Source organism: Protobothrops mucrosquamatus, unplaced genomic scaffold (assembly GCF_001527695.2).
Source record: "Protobothrops mucrosquamatus isolate PMUCROS unplaced genomic scaffold, P.Mucros_1.0 scaffold1951, whole genome shotgun sequence".
Classification (NCBI taxonomy): Eukaryota; Metazoa; Chordata; class Lepidosauria; order Squamata; family Viperidae; genus Protobothrops; species Protobothrops mucrosquamatus.
Window position 1 is genome coordinate 57850 of NW_015388070.1, and position 15960 is coordinate 73809.

The window sequence follows — 15960 nt, forward strand, 5'->3', positions numbered from 1 at the left end:
ACTTGAAGATAACTAGCCTGAGAGCAGGATTATCCTTTCACATTAGCAAGATTATAGCTTCTCTTCTACTTATTTTATGTATTTATTTATTAATCAAATTTATATAGCCACCCAACTTGCCTAGAGGAGACTCTGGGCAACTCACAACAATAAGGATCTTTGATTGAGATCACAGCTTATTGGCTGTACTCAAGATTGAACGCGGAACCATCCATAAGTTCAGAAGGAACGTTCTGCTGCCCCTGTTCTCACATTTTCTAGCATCCATCACCTAAGGTAGATGACTTACTCTGCCTAATAGTACATCACATTTCTGAAGCTCACATTTTTAAAGTTTCCTTGCAAAAAGATTATCTTGGAAATATCCCAAAGGTGTTTTTTCAAAAGGCAACTTTTTTCCTCCTTCAATCAGAACTGGAGAAGCTTCTTGGATGAGAAACAAAATTTCTTCAAAGAAAAATGAAGGAAGTCCAGTTGCCTTTTGAAAAAGCACTTTTGGGACAACCATGACCAGGATGACTGAGGATTTCCATAGAATTCCTGGAAATACAAAAATCTAGGAGAGCAAGGAGAAATTTAGAAAGAACATTCTCCCTTGTTTGTTTTATTTGCATAGCAGGAGCTTTGAAGAATTGATTTCCCCCTGTTTATATTCCCAATGTTCTATCACCTCATCCTGCTGCATGTGTAGACCAGATCTGCTATTCATGCCAGGGCCTGTTCTCCATCCAAGTGGCAGCTAACCAGCAGCCTAAAGCAAGCATTATTGCTACAATAAGGGAATCCATGTGGGCTGCAACATGAAAAGGCCTTGGAAAATCCATGAAACTTCTACAGAGACATTACCCGATCAGCATCCTGGCAGATGTCCTGAAGGTGTGTCTCTTGCTGAGGCAGATCCTTTAAAGACTTTGGCTGTCTGGGAAACTTCCTCCTCCTGCAGAAGATGGAGAAGTAGGCTGAGGTCATGCATTCCAATTCATCCGTTGATTACTGCTATATCAAGTGCACATGTGTGAAACAGCCATTATATATTAAACCCACAAAGAGCGTTTATTCATTTTATTTGCAAGCACTTTGAACTGCAACACATTTTAATGGAGGCTACTAATATTTTAGGTGCCACGTTCATATTCTGTGTATTAGCAAACCCAGGGATAAAATTGTCGTGTCGCCAAATAGCATCATCCATACATAGATGAAGGCATCCGTGAGTTAAGAGGACGCCAGCATTACAAAAACAGAAACAAACTCCTCCAAATCCCAGAACATTCTCAGTGGCCGTGCAACACTGAGCAACTTTGAGAGAACTTAAAACAGAAAATCAAGGGGAATGGAATGGAGTTCCATGGAATTATACATTAATTATATATTCTGTACTGCAATTTGCACACCTCATTTGATCTAAAATGCATGATAATACAGCTTTTCAATGAAACTCACAGAATAAACCTGTAAATATTTCCCCAGTCCATTCTACATACAAGGAACCATTCTTCAGTAGGTGCAGTGGAAAGCGTGGATGACCTTGGGGAAGAAAGGCTGCCTAGGAAACAGCCAGACGAGCAGAAGCTTGAGAAAAAAACAACTTAGGAAGGATCCTCCCTAATGGATCAAGGATTTAAAAGTGGCAATGGGAAGTTTGTACTTTCAAGGTAAGTCATCTTTTCTGGGTAAACGAGACAGGAAACATGACAAGATGAACTAATTTTACTTTATTGTAAATCTACATTGAACAGATCTTGCAACACAAGGTTCTCATCACCACATTTAACTGCTTAATCCATTAGGGCGGGTCCTTCCTAAATTTCTTTCTCTGACAATTAAATCACTGGGGGCTCCTGCCTTTCTTGTCTGATTGTTTCCTAGTAGCACTTCTTCCATTTTTTTCCTTAAGGTCATCCACACATTCCATTATAGCGGGCTATGAGAAAAACTTGTTGCTAAACAATAAAGCAGATCAAGACAAGTTCCCTGTCTGGACATTCCCACAGTCCCATTTTTTTTACCATTTCCCCCTTTCCAGAACTCTTTCTCTAGGACAGCACTGTGTATGTCAATACCTCTTGCTATCACTGTTGATGGCTTCTCTTCCTAAGAAATCTGAGTTGTTCTCTTGGCTTCTTACACCTTGTACTGTGATTTCTGGAATGTTCTTTTGCACCTAGGAAAATATGTCCAATGATTAGAGAGTTACTAAATAGATTGTCATTGGTCTAAGATAATGGAATCCTTTTTCTGGCAACTGACTTTAACCCAAGCCTGCTGTCATTTTACAGAGGTTCATACCAATTATTTTGTAGCATGGCTACTCCAGAAGCAAGAATGGGAGAAGATTACTATTGAACATCTCCCATTTTTTATTCTCAAGTCTCCTTCCTTTCTTTATTATCCAAAAACCTATTGTGCCAGAATTTAATTTAACTAAAAAATCCCAAAATGCCATACTTGTTCTGTAGGATTAGTAAAGGACCATCACTTAATAACGGATCATGGTCTTCTCTACTGCTTCCAAATACACAAAGCCAATCAAGGAGAAAAAGATGCTTCCATCTACATTTTCAGAAAGAAATAATGCTAACTCTGTCCCACAAATGTATGAACAGAAAGTTGCGGCAAGAGGGCCTTTTTAATCAGTAGTAGCTTAATCACAGACTTAAGCCAACAAAGTGAAGATCAATGTGCTCATCTGGAATCAATAACAAAGATTCAACTGTCATCGCAGATTCATGGACAATACATTTACCCTAGTAGGGTATTAATTATGATTTCTGTGATGTAACTAAATGTGGGGCAAAGGAAATTTGATTAGATTCATGTTTTATATGGATAAAGAAATCCAAGTGTGGCCCTAAAAGCACCACTTACCTCCCATACTAGCTTTCCTTCTGGATCTTGTTCTGGACTCTTTGTATTTGTAGTCAGTACCTGATTAGAACTTGAATCTATAAATTCCTTTGTTAAAGCCAATTGTGTGGGGTTATCACTCCTAAGAGGTGGGAAAGTAGGAAAATGGAGAAAAGAAAAATAAAAGAAAATGATTACAATAAGAACAGGGAAAGAAGGGGCAGAAAACCAACATGAAAATCACTACAAAATAAACTCAGACCTGTCTCAGAGCAATCTTAGCTCTGTTCATTATAACTAGCATTATTTAAATCATTTTATTCTTTTTTTTTTGTGGGGTAAAAATATAAGGTCCCATAGGTGGAAGACTAATAAAATGAGTCCTTGCCCTCAAACCTGCAGGAAAGAAAAATGTTTTGGATACTGAAAGAAAAACGAACAAATATAAGGATTAATGAGGGTGGAAGTTCATTCTCCGAGCTTTTGGTTTGGTTTCTGAACGTTTTGTTACCAGGCTAGGTAAAATCTTCAGTGGTGAAAGTAACATCCTACACCCGAGGTACAGATATTCACCACTATCACATAAGGACTAGTTTTTAAGGAAGAACAACTCTTAGAATTCCAGATGAAGAGACCTTAAATATGAAACTATCCATCCAGAATAGTCATTTAAATTGACCCTGAATTAAAGTTTATAGATCACATACCAAGTCTTCTCCTTTTACCTTTACCTTTACCTCCTTTTATTCCAACATTTCTTTGCATTTAGTCCAGGCTTGCTCAACCATAGGAAATTTAAGGTGTGTAGACTTCAGCTGCTAGAATTCTCCAGTCAGCATGCTGGCCAGGGAATTCTGGGAACTGATGTCCACACATCTTTAAATGGTTGAGGATGAGAAACACTGCTTTACTTATTTAAATCTTTTACTTAAAAATGTGCTGTTGGTAACTTTAAAAAAGGGATTTTCATTGCTTCACTGATAAGTGTCCTTCTGTATCTCAAAAGCAGATTGACATATACAGTAAAAATGTTGGTGGGGGCACTTCATTTGTTTAATATCTTTACATCATAGGCAAAGGCAAAGCAAATAACTCTAGTTTTTTTTTTTAAAATAACTATCAATTTCAAAATTAGATGCTTCATAAATGAAGTACTTAACTAAAGCTATGAAGAGTTACAAATCAAATATTCAGCAAATACCTCAACAGTTGCTGTAAACGGGCCCAGTTCTCCTTAATATCTTGATGTTTGAGGGACACTTGTGCTGCCAGACTGGGGTGAAGGCTTATAAGCTGTGACATGGTCACATCTAGCATCTAAAGAGATGGAAAAAGTACAGCGTGGATAATTAGGAGTGGTAACTGGCCATCTGCCTTTGACTGGGCCTGTACAACTTGACCCACCAAACCAAAGACATCAGACTTGGCATGTACTTTGTGGCCAGGCAAGTGCTTGCCAAGCTCTGTTTTTCAGTTATGGGCTACAGAAAGCTCTATTGAGGTCTTCATGAGCCAAATACAGTTTGATGAGTCACATTGTGCACATCTAACTTATACCATCTCCACAGAAATGTTTTGGATTAGCTAAATGTCTGTGGAGATTCTCAGTCATCCAGGTCATAGTTATCCCAAAGGTGCTTTTTCACAAGGCAACTGGACTTTCTTGTTTTTCTTTGAAGACGTTTTGTTTCTCCTCCAAGAAGCTTCTTCAGCTCTGACTGGATAGTGGGGAATGGAAGGATTTATACTCCTTGCAGACAGCTGGTCATTTGCATTCTTTTAAAGACCACTTGGAGGTTTATCTGTGTTGTCAGGGTGACCTGAGTAGTGCAAATGTGTGTGGAGCCTTCTTAGAACTGCTGAAAGGACTGTGTTGTAGACTGGAGATAGATGATGTCATATCCCTCCCCTTCTGTTGAGAGAGGGCTATTCAGTTTTGGCATAGATGGCCTCTTTGGCCACTTTTTCAAACCAGCGGTCCTCTCTGTCCAAAATGTGGACTTTGCTGTCTTCAAAAGAGTGGCTTTTGTCTTTTAAATGCAGATGGACTGCTGAATCTTGTCCTGATTGGTTTCTTCTATGTTGTGCCATGCATTTATAAAGTGGATAAACTCCATGTGAACTCAACGACTCTCTAAAAGAATGCATTTCAACAAGGACATTTTTTTTTTTTAGAAACTAGGGCTTCTGCTGAAAAGTTAGCTTCCTTCAGCACATTAACACTGTATAACCACTAGTATGATGGACCACTGACTTTGGATATAGTTCAGGAGCTGAAGTGTAGGACCAATATCAGAACCAAGCATGGGACTGAATTTAACAGATCTGGAAGTGGCCAGATTGGCGAAAACAGGTAAAAACTGAGGAAAAGGACAGAGAAACAGACAGGTCTAAGGAGCAACAGAGATAGTAAGGGGCTTGAAAGCTAAATCCTACTACTCTTAAAGGAACTTGGTATGTTTAGCTTAAAAAAGAAAAATGTAAGGGGAGACATGATAGCAATCTTCCAATACATGAAGGGATGTATTTGGCACCTGAAGGCAATATAAGAATCAACTGGCGGAAATCCAGATTTGAACTAAGGGGAATTTCCTGACTATTTAAGCTATTCAACCTTCCTCCTGAAGTTGTGGGTGCTCCATCACTGTAGGTTTTCAATAGAAGACTGGACAGCCATTTGTCCAGAATGGTATGATGATTCCTGCACTTGACCAGAGGTCTCTTTTAACCCTATTAATTCTATGAAGAATTTATGATGTCTGTGATTCTCTATGGAACCAATTACAAAGGAAGATTGTGGGTTCTCATTCACTGGATATGTTCAAGCAGAAGCTGGACAGAAATCTGTTGGGAATACTTTAACTTGGATTCTTGCACTGAGTAGCAGGTTGGATCTAATGATCTAAATAGACCTTCTATGATCTAAGAATAACTTTCTTTCTTTGCTTAAGTATTCCAGATAATAATTCCATTACTTACCATTACCTGGCTGGCAATATCCCGGATATCCATGTCTGGATTTGACTCAAATTCATTCTGTTTTCTTTCTCCATAAAAATGCCTCAACTGCAACAGAAAAGATAGACTTTAAACCTAGTGAGACAGCTAGCAAACTAATTCTGGTTTTGGGGGTATCCATTATCCACTTCTCAAAATATATGAACCCAGGCTTAGAATATCTATTAATTACTTAATAAAAACCAATAACCTTAAAAAAATAATTTAAAATTTTAAAATCTGAATTTTTGTATGTTCCAAGCCAAGATTTCTGAGCTTCAGGACAGCTTCCAAATCTAACTGGGTGAATAACATCAATTATAAATCTTCATAATGTACAGTTAGAAATTGTACAGCAACCTTATTAGGAGCTGAAATATAGTACATCTGTTAAGGAAGGCAATATTACAGCATCAAACCATTCCTTATTACACTACCCTTTATAAAGTAAGATATTATATTTAGAACTGTATGCCATCAAATATTGCAGAGAAGGAAGCAGTAATTCCTTCCTGGGTACAGGGTTGACTATCCAATCAGCTTGCTGGATATAGCAAGTCTGGATTTAACTGCAAATAATTGAGGGCTTGGGTAAATGTGATCCATCCTGCTGAACCAAATACATGCTTCTAGGTAATTCAATGACCCAGATCTATTTTTATGGTGTAGTTGCCTGGAATGTAATCTCAGCCCTTAGTACCTTTGCATGAATGACTGAAAGGAGCACATCTGCTTGCTGAAGGAAAGAAGCTGCTTCTAGTGCCTGTTGCAAGGTTTCATGATGTTCCTTTAATGTCCTCTGGAGCTGAAGCCACCTGAAAGGACAGAAGGAGGACAGGTAAACGGTTTAGCTCTGTCTCCTTGAATAAGCTGCCTTGATTATTGAATTTTAATAGAAAGATATCAAACATGGAAACTTAAGAGAAATGTGATCAGGTGACACTTTAGCAAGTCCTAATATTGTCTCTGAATCAGTACATTCTGTCTACCAGCTGCTGCCTGGGCTTACATTTTATTGAGGTACTTGCGTCGTGCCATGATACTTCTGCTTTCACTCTTCCCTTGTTTCTCAAGCTTCTGAGCCAGACTATTCAATTCCTCATGCACAGCTTGGAATTGCAGCTCCTCCTACGTTGAGTGTAAGGGAAAAGCAGAAGAGAGGAGACAATAAAGTAATGTAAACTTAGTTTTCATTAAAATATATCTCCCTTTGTGCCATTAGAAATTAAACTGGCAACTAGTACAATGCAGAGAATAGCCATGTTATGTGTGCATATTGAAGTGTGCTGTTACTATTCACATTCAGTGAAAGTCTGGAGAACCTCCTAGTCCAGGAACAGATAAGTACAGTATGTGTAAACATCTTCCTGTCCACCAGCTGCTCTTCTAGCAGGAGTTGTGCATCCAGAAAATTCCCATATTGCATACCAGTCCTGAATGGTGCTATTCCATCGGGGACTAAAGATGGAAAATTTCCAAGATCAAGAGCCCAAAGACCCGCAGCCGCTCATTCTTCCTTAGATGGAGCATGAGTCTATTCTATTCATCCCCATCTGAATCCTCAAAGCCTCCAGACTTTAGCACAAGATATTGGCAACATCACTTGGGCAGCCTATGGTCAAGATGTACAACTGGGTATCAACTAGTAACTCTATGTAGATTTTAAGGACAGGCATTGAAAGTATTGAACCTTGAGACACCATCTAAGTGAGGAACCTCATGCCTAAATTCTTCCTTCGGCCAACAGTAACTGGAATTATCCAGAAAGGAGAAAAATCACAACCCTAGCCTCCATAGGTGGCTCAAAAGGATACCACGATCAATGATTGTGAAAACTACTCAAAGGTCAGGGAGAACCAGAGCCACCACTGCCTGACTCTACCAGAGGTCATTAACAAGTGCACGCAATGTTGTCTTAGCATTATGCTCCTGTCTGAAACCCAACTGAAAAAGGCCCAGATAACCCTTCTCTGCAGCCTACTGAAGCCACAGCCCAAACCACTTTCTCAACAACTTTTCCTAAAAAAAAAAAAAGGCAAGTTGGACATTGGACAAAAAAATGTCCAGGGTTTTTGGGTCAAGCAATGACACACTACCACTTGCTTCAAGGATAAAAGAGCCACTCCTTCCCTCATAGAAATTGACATTACTGGACAGATTCAATCACATCACCTCTTAAGCCTTTACAAACTAAGGAGGGCAGGAATCTAATAAATCAGTGGCAAAGTTTGCAGTCAAAAGAACTCTGTCCATTTCCTTGGGAATGAAACTCTTCCCAGCTAACCCTGCAAAACAATGCTTTGGACCCCTCAAGAGGATTTGCTCAGTCTGCTCCAAGGAAGATCTGCAGAACTCTTCTAAGACATAATCTTTTTGCAAATGCATCAGATACAGAAACTAAAACCGAAGCAGAAACATCCTTAAAATGCCACTCACAAAAAACAAATTCCTATAAGGAATGCCGGGAAGATTACCTGCTTTAAGTCAAGGATCTGCCGGGTAATTTGTACCTTATCTGCCTTCTCTTGCAGTAAAATAGCTAGCAAAGGCTTCTCTTCCTAGTGAGGAAAAGATGTTTAAAATATGAGAGATTCTGGAAAACACAGTGACCATAATATTTGCAAGAAATTTTAAAAGATAGAAATATTTCTTCAGAAATACACACAGGAATTGTGTTTGCCAATGTGCATACCAGAGAAACTTGAGTATCAAGATCTGTGTAAATTGTGCAAAATTAAATACGGTTGCTAATATTTATGATGGGGTAAGATTTTCTTCTTTCTTTTCAAGTTCAGGAAAGAAATTCTAGAAAGTTTAAATTCATGTCAAGAAATGGAATACAAGTGAAGGACAGAGGTTATAGACACTGAAGTTAAAATGTCTATTAGAATTCAAAGCAAAAAAACAACAACAACCTTGAAAACTGAAGGGCACTGAAGATAAACTTTGCCCATCATAAGGTACTTCTGGCTTTCTTTCTGTTTTGAGCTTTCAATAAAGTTGGCCAAAACTTTTCCTTCATATAAAATCTTAAAAACAGTTTAGTTAAAGGTAACAGTTAAAAATGAAATTCAGGTTTACTACTGCAACTGAGGAAGAGGGAGAGGAAGAAATATTTTCTCAGTGCCATATTAGGTTATTGAGGAAAATTTATCCACTTAAAAAAAGAAGTCAGAGTGCAGTTCTTAAATGTGACAACCCTGAAGTCCCTTAAATATTTGAACCAATAAACTCATAGACCGAGAACGAATAGCCCTTCACTCTGTATCTGCAATTTCTGGAGACGTCTCCCAGAGTAAGCAGGAGTCTTTTTTTCTTAGCTAGGATTTCAGCTCCCCAAAAGATTGTGTTTAGCCTTCTAAGAGGATCTTAAGGGGCAAAAATAGGTATTTAGGCTTCTGCTAGGCTTGAGCAACTACTTCAATTCTAACTACCCACAAAATAAAATTTAAAAAGAAGCTTTCAGTGCTGCCCACTCCAGAGAGATTATCACCGGACACATCCAGTGAGGTCCCTACTCAAAAAGGTTGCCCGCTTCCATCACAGAGAATAAAGATGCAGAAGAAAAATTAACAGCTCATATTTTAGCCACCAGAACAGAATTCACATCTCTGAAAAGAAAATATATCTGGGACTCATTTTCTGATCTTGGTCCTATTTATCCTCAGTAAATTACCTTTTGCCTGATCCAGGCTTCTAGTTGTTCAGCTTTCTGGTTGAACTCCTGTAGGCTCTTGAATCCAGCTACTGTTTTAGTCTGATTGGCTGCCATGTGCTTCAGCATTTGCCATTGTTCTTGCAGGGTCTGTAGTCGTCTCCCTATCTCTGTGCTGGATTTTGACTGGATCATCAGCTGCTCACCCATCTGTGGGGAAGATGGGAAAAATATAGTAACAAAGTTGCATCTACGACCATGTCGTGCTGCAAATGCATTTACCCAATGAAAATGTGTAGAAAATGAGGTAGCAATCAAAAAATAAAATTTCCACAGCATATTCTATTTTGCCCAGTTTTGACTGTCCTTTTTTTTTTTTAAAAGTTTGACAACTAAGCTCTCTGAGAATTCAACTGGTAAGGTTACAAGGTTGCCTTCAAATGTCAGTTACCAAATTATGTCATTATATAGATTGTAGCAGATGACAAACTTCTCACACATTGAGGATTAAAATCTACTAATTTGGGGGCAGTGGGAAGGTATTACAAAAAAGACTGTATGGACACTAGTATCTTAATAGACCTAAAAAAATAGTGTAATGTGGATACTCAGTTGAATCCTATAGCTGTTGAACCAATCAGGTGAGAGTGGCAACTATTGAAACTCTCTATTCCACGAAAAGAAACTTCCAATTCCTGCAATATTAAGGTAGCATGCAGAGGAAGGAACTCAGCAGCAAGGAGTTTGGTTTGTGGACAGCCAAGATCCTACATGGCAAACTTGGCCTTATTCCTAAGAAAATGGCACAAAAAAAGTCCTGATAAAAGTACTGATGAGAAAGTAAAGGGAAGCCTGTTCGTTCACAGTACTTTTCTTATCCAGAAGAAAATCTGCTTTAATAGAAACTTCTATAAAGTTCATCTTCATCTGATTTTAAATTAACCGTGGAATAAGTAAGAAGGAAACAATTAAGCATTAAAAACTTCAAAATGAGCTTGACTTGGTGATTTCATGGACCTATCCATGTTGTTTTCTTGGCAACAATACAGTAGCAGACTTTGCTGTTGCTTTCTTCCGGGACTTTATTTTTTTACTTAGCTGGGAGGTATTTAGTGGAAAATTCCACAGAGGGAGAAAAAGTTGGCCTTTAAGCAGAGACTGGCACATTGCCAACAGCCCACTATCTCACGAACATCTGCACTAGCTTTACTTGTTAACAAAATGTGATAGTTTCATTTTTGAATGCAATTATGCAATATTTATTCTTATGTCTATTAACACACTACACTGAAGTAAAAGAATACACACTTTGTTTCTTTTCTAGAGAAAAAATGAAAAAGGTCGCTTAATTTTTTAAAATTGGTATCGCCCCTCTCCCCCATCTTGTAGATAAGAGGAGGTTTAAACCATTCTGAGCTACTGAAGAATTGGATTCAGGTGTCTTTTTTCATGCAGATATAAAGTAAGAGTCTAGCAGGGGTTCTCAACCTTGGCAACTTTAAGACTTGTGGACTTCAACTCCCAGAATTCCTCAGCCAGCACAGCTGGCTGAGGAATTCTGGGAGTTAAAGTCCACAAGTCTTAAAGTTGCCAAGGTTGAGAACCCCTGGTCTAAAGAAAGAGCAAGCAGCCCCCAGACCACATTTTACCTGGTTCAGTTTGATGATGGTATTCTCAAAATCCTTCATATCTCTCTGTAATATCTGAGCTATCTGCTCCCATTCCTGAAATCTGCAACCATCTTTCAGGTCATGGAGTTTTCCACGCATCCATTTTTCAGCCTGAAAGGGAGGAAAAATAAGCAGGTGGGAAAAGTATAGCTGGTGTGCTACACTTTGCTATACTTTCCTTCAGGAAGTTCAAAAGTCAGCTCTTGTGTAGGGAAAAGAGAAAGGATATAGGGCACTATGAATAAGACCTCTTCTAGTAAAGAACTCAAACAAGATTATATAGCCATGATATTTATTCCAGTAGTAGATGTTACAGTACTATAACGTTGCAGTGAGGCTTCCAGCAAAACTTAAAGGCAGTGGATCATGTGGCTTAGGTGTGCACATAGATCATCTCTCCTCCAGGAGTTGCATTGGTTGCTGATTTGCTTCTGGGTCCAATTCATAGTGCTGGTTGTCATTTTTAAAGACTTACCTGGCTTGGGATCAGATTATTTGAAGGACCATCTATCTGACCTACCAGAGTAGGGAAGCAAGGAATGCTATGGGACTCCTTTCCTAAGGAGGTACATCTAGTGAGACCAAGAACATTATCCCCACAGAAATAAGATTTTCCCCAACTTTCACCCTCTTTGGAAGGTCCTAAAGACCTGGTTTTGCCAGTGGGCCTGGGGAACCCAGAGTGGGATGGAGCCCATCAAGTAGCTTATTTGATTAATTGTTGTCATCAGAAGGGTGAGGGATTACTGCTTTTTATTGTTTTATTTTAGATTTTTTTATCTTTGTAAGCTACCCAGAGTCACTGAGAATGACTTAGGCAGCCATATACATTTTCTTAAATAAATAAAACTTTCTAAGACAATGTAAATAACTATAACTGGAGTGCAGAAAACCAAAGATTTACAGGGGCATTGCAATGTTAAGAGGTGTGGACATTAATTCCCAGAATTCCTCAACCAGCATGGGAATACAACATGTCTTGCTGAGGTTGAGAAACATTGGATTACAGGATGAGGCATAAGAGAGCCCTGTGTTGGACAACCATGGACGTAATCTGAATAATGCCTTTTGGTACTGAAAGTCCTTAGAAAAGCAATATTGTTCTGTAATAGAAGACCCCCAGTATAAATCCTACCAACTCTAATAAATAATCTAATTGCAAGCACTACAGAAAAATGCTGCCTGATCACAGAATGAAGACTAGCTGGATGATTACACAATCTAACTTGGAGGAAGATAATTTCCTCTTTACAACACATGCATGCATCTTCGTTTCTCTGGAGGGGCTATATAGGTTTGGGAAGTGCAAACACACATCCATTGACTAGGTCAGTGATGGCGAACCTTTTAGAGACTCAGTGCCCAAACTGCAACCCAAAACCCACTTATTTATCACCGGGTGCCGGGTGGGCATGGCTGCAGTGGTCATGGCAGACTGGATAGGTGGGGCCAGGACAGTGGGGGCCAGTCCCTCGCCATCTCTGGGGTATGGCACATGTGCTCACAGAGAGGGCTCTGAGTGCCGCCTCTGGCACACATGCCATGGATTCGCCACCACTGGACTAGGTTCTTATATGTAGGTGTAATGAAGTGTGAACCCATTCATTTTGAGTTATTCAACAGACAAATCATGGCCTGATGAAATGAATAAGCTGTAGGAGAAGAGCAGGCTGAGCTGCAAGGTGAAGTTAAACGTGTTATCAGTTTGGAGTCACTGTGTTACCAGAAGAGAGCCAAGTCCAGCCTCCAGTGAATTCCATTGACCCTTATTGAGGGCCAGTTTAGCTCTGACCATTAGTTGACTAGATTCTTGTGTTTAGGTAGCAATAATAAACTCCCCTGTGCTTTGAACTCAATGAATGCTCCTGGTTATTTGCACTTGACATTAGCCCAATTACCGTTGCTATGTGAAACCCAGTCATTCCATCTTTCTCACTTACACACAGACCTGCCCTAAAAGTTGAGACATGCATTTAGATGCTTCAAGGAATAAAATATTCATTATTCCAGCAGCTTTTCATCTTCACTTAAGGACTGCTAAATCTATCAGCATTAGTTATTAAACTCATAGCTACATTACTCACTTTGATATCTACACAATATCCACATTCTTGCTTTGTGCTTCATAAACCAAGAAACATTGGGATTAACAAAATCTGCAAAGGAGGCAATCAAGGAAATTGGCACAACCCGAGCTTCTGCTTTGGACAGCCTACACCCAAGAACCAGGCAAGCATTAGCAGCTTCCCAGAACAGGTGAGACACATTAAATCTTTTGTGTTTGTATCACCCAACTGTTGCTAAAGTATCAGCAGAAAGTAATTGAGCAATTTCTTTCACGGCCAACGAAATTATAGTAAACGATGACAGTAAACCAGGGACTTTCCTTACTGGAGTCCACATTCAAGACTTTCAGAACCTTCTAAAAGCCATCGTTTATTTCACTGTTTTATTTGAAGGCACATGTCCACAACCCCTTCTATGTTTGCAGACTTACACCAATCACATTTAACTGCCCTCCCTGCACAAAAGTGAGACGTCTATGTCATGCCCTTTCCTTAAAAAAAAAATGGGGGGAAAAAAGCAACATTTCTGTGGACTGACCTACTGTCCTCTGTCCTTTGCCTTGAAGCAGGGGTTCTCAACCTTGGCAACTTTAAGACTTGTGGACTTCAACTCCCAGAATTCCTCAGCCAGCACAGCTGGCTGAGGAATTCTGGGAGTTGAAGTCCACAAGTCTTAAAGTTGCCAAGGTTGAGAACCCCTGCGCTTAAAGAGAGGCTGCCAAGGATGACCTCATGCCATAGCAACAGCTTCCCTCCCGCTAGCCAAAGAACCTTGCTTCTTTCCATCTGCACGTCCTCTCACTCTAATAAAGGAAAGTCTTTTGGCAGCAAAACACTGCGCTCTCTTCCTTTCTACTGCAGTTTTGAAAAGAAGAGCAGAAGACAGCCTTTTATTGTCCTCTTTTGTGGTGGCAGCAAAGCCAATTTCCTCCTTTGCCAGTTTCCTTTCTTTACCTGCACCATGTCACAGTTGAACTGGGCTAGGAGAAGGCTCCACTTGGATAGGTCTGCCACTCCTGTGCTGCTTTCTGCGCAGGGCTTCAGCTCCACTACTGTGCCTGGTTTGGTATTTTTGGTGCTCTCTTTCCAAGGAGATGCTGCAGCAGAGCTTGCAGTCTAGGAAGGAGAGAGAGAGAGAGAGAGACAGAGTGAGAAAGTTAGCTTTCTTGGATTTGGCCGAAATCAGAGAAAAGAGAAGTAATTATGACTTAACTGACCTTTGGTTCGAAAACCAACACTGGTTTGGATATGAAATGGCAATGCTGAGCTTTAATTGCCCCACCCTAAAACTATGCATTGCTGAAAAGATGCTCAATTTTGTGTTAAGGCTTCTTTACTACATGCTTGAAAAGTCTTGGAGTTTGTTACATTCCTTCAAATGTACAGTATGGTGTGTGAGAGAGACTTGAAGGCACTTCACATGGCACTGATTTCTTTACCCAATCCTTCCAAAACAGTTCAAAGATTTGTCAATCATCTTTACTCCTGCTGACTTCGGCACATTGAGAAGGTGTTGAGTTGGCAATGAACCAATCAGTGCTTCCTCCAACTAACCAGCAGAAACCCCAAAGTCATTCAATCAAAGACCCATTTAAGTTACTGCCTGGTCATGAACAACTACAACAAAATCTCATTTCCACTCTAATAATTAAATTGGTAGTCCTCCTTGCCACCGTAGGTCTTTAGTCAGTGGTGGGATTCAGCCAGTTCGCACCACTTCAGCAGAATCGGTAGCTATTTTTTTTATTGCCCAGGCCCAGAATGGACTTCCGGAAGAGGCATCCACTCAGAGAACCGGTTGTTCACATATCTGAATCCCACCACTGTCTTTAGTATATATCTATACTTTTCCTTACTTGTAAATATGTAAGAATTTGTAACAAAGTGAAGCTACCATTCCTCTTATAAGAAAAATCTCTCTTGATTGCTGAAAATGCAGCATATCTAGTCATAACATTTGCAGCTTTTCCTAATGTCTCCTATTGCAGTTGTCATACGCAAGAATAGCCTGCAAATTCTAAAGAAAATTCTTAATTTTTAGGTAATTTGAACAAGAAATCTCATTTCTCCATTCCACATAAAAAAGAAAGAGGGAAAAATAGTGAAACAAAAGCTGGGTATTTTCCAGGTACCTGGTCCATTAGAAAGAGAAAGGAAAATTGACAAAATCTTGACAATTTCACAATAGAATCAAGGAAATATTCCCTTTAAAAGACCTCTGTGGTTACTGAGGCTCAGAAAACAAGGGTTTTGCTCCAGGGAGGAAATGGAATACCCATAAATTCTGTGGAATGTCATACTTAGAAAAAAAGCAAGCTTTTATGTGGTTTGAGTTATTCTAGAGCTAAAATGAAATAAATTAGGTAAGCTGCCAATTTAGCCAAAGTAGTAGGATTATAGAGGCCTGTAGCAGCTTTTGAACTGGGACAGAATCTCTGTATGAATGTGTTCCAAATACACTTCATTCCCATCCCTCATGTTTTGTGTGAGGCAGCCATTAGATGGTAGCAAAGAGATATGCAAAAACCAACTCTTTGCTACCATCTAGTGCTCATCTGAAGTTTTGCAGCTCAAATCAGGTAATTCCAGTTTTAGGCACAATACAGTAATATTACTTGATGGCATCAGATGCTAATGATGGCTGATATTACAGCTATGCTGCTTCATCCTCATGCTTATGTTGGCTTGAAATAACAATATAATAGTTCTGACCATAAAGCTGTAA

The 15960-nt window shown here is 39.4% G+C and overlaps 1 protein-coding gene across 1 annotated transcript in view; it reads right to left on the bottom strand.

Moving 5' to 3' along the window:
- LOC107294457 overlaps positions 1 to 15960 on the bottom strand; it is a 64049-nt gene that overhangs the window by 36415 nt on the left and 11674 nt on the right. The window contains exons 3-13 of the mRNA XM_015823689.1: positions 14190 to 14351; positions 11149 to 11280; positions 9521 to 9709; positions 8319 to 8402; positions 6854 to 6972; positions 6545 to 6659; positions 5827 to 5913; positions 4049 to 4164; positions 2869 to 2989; positions 2064 to 2164; positions 847 to 937 (exon numbers count right to left, since the gene is read on the bottom strand). Coding sequence (XP_015679175.1) covers positions 847 to 937; positions 2064 to 2164; positions 2869 to 2989; positions 4049 to 4164; positions 5827 to 5913; positions 6545 to 6659; positions 6854 to 6972; positions 8319 to 8402; positions 9521 to 9709; positions 11149 to 11280; positions 14190 to 14351 — 1317 coding nt within the window. The remainder of the gene's footprint in view (positions 1 to 846; positions 938 to 2063; positions 2165 to 2868; positions 2990 to 4048; positions 4165 to 5826; positions 5914 to 6544; positions 6660 to 6853; positions 6973 to 8318; positions 8403 to 9520; positions 9710 to 11148; positions 11281 to 14189; positions 14352 to 15960) is intronic.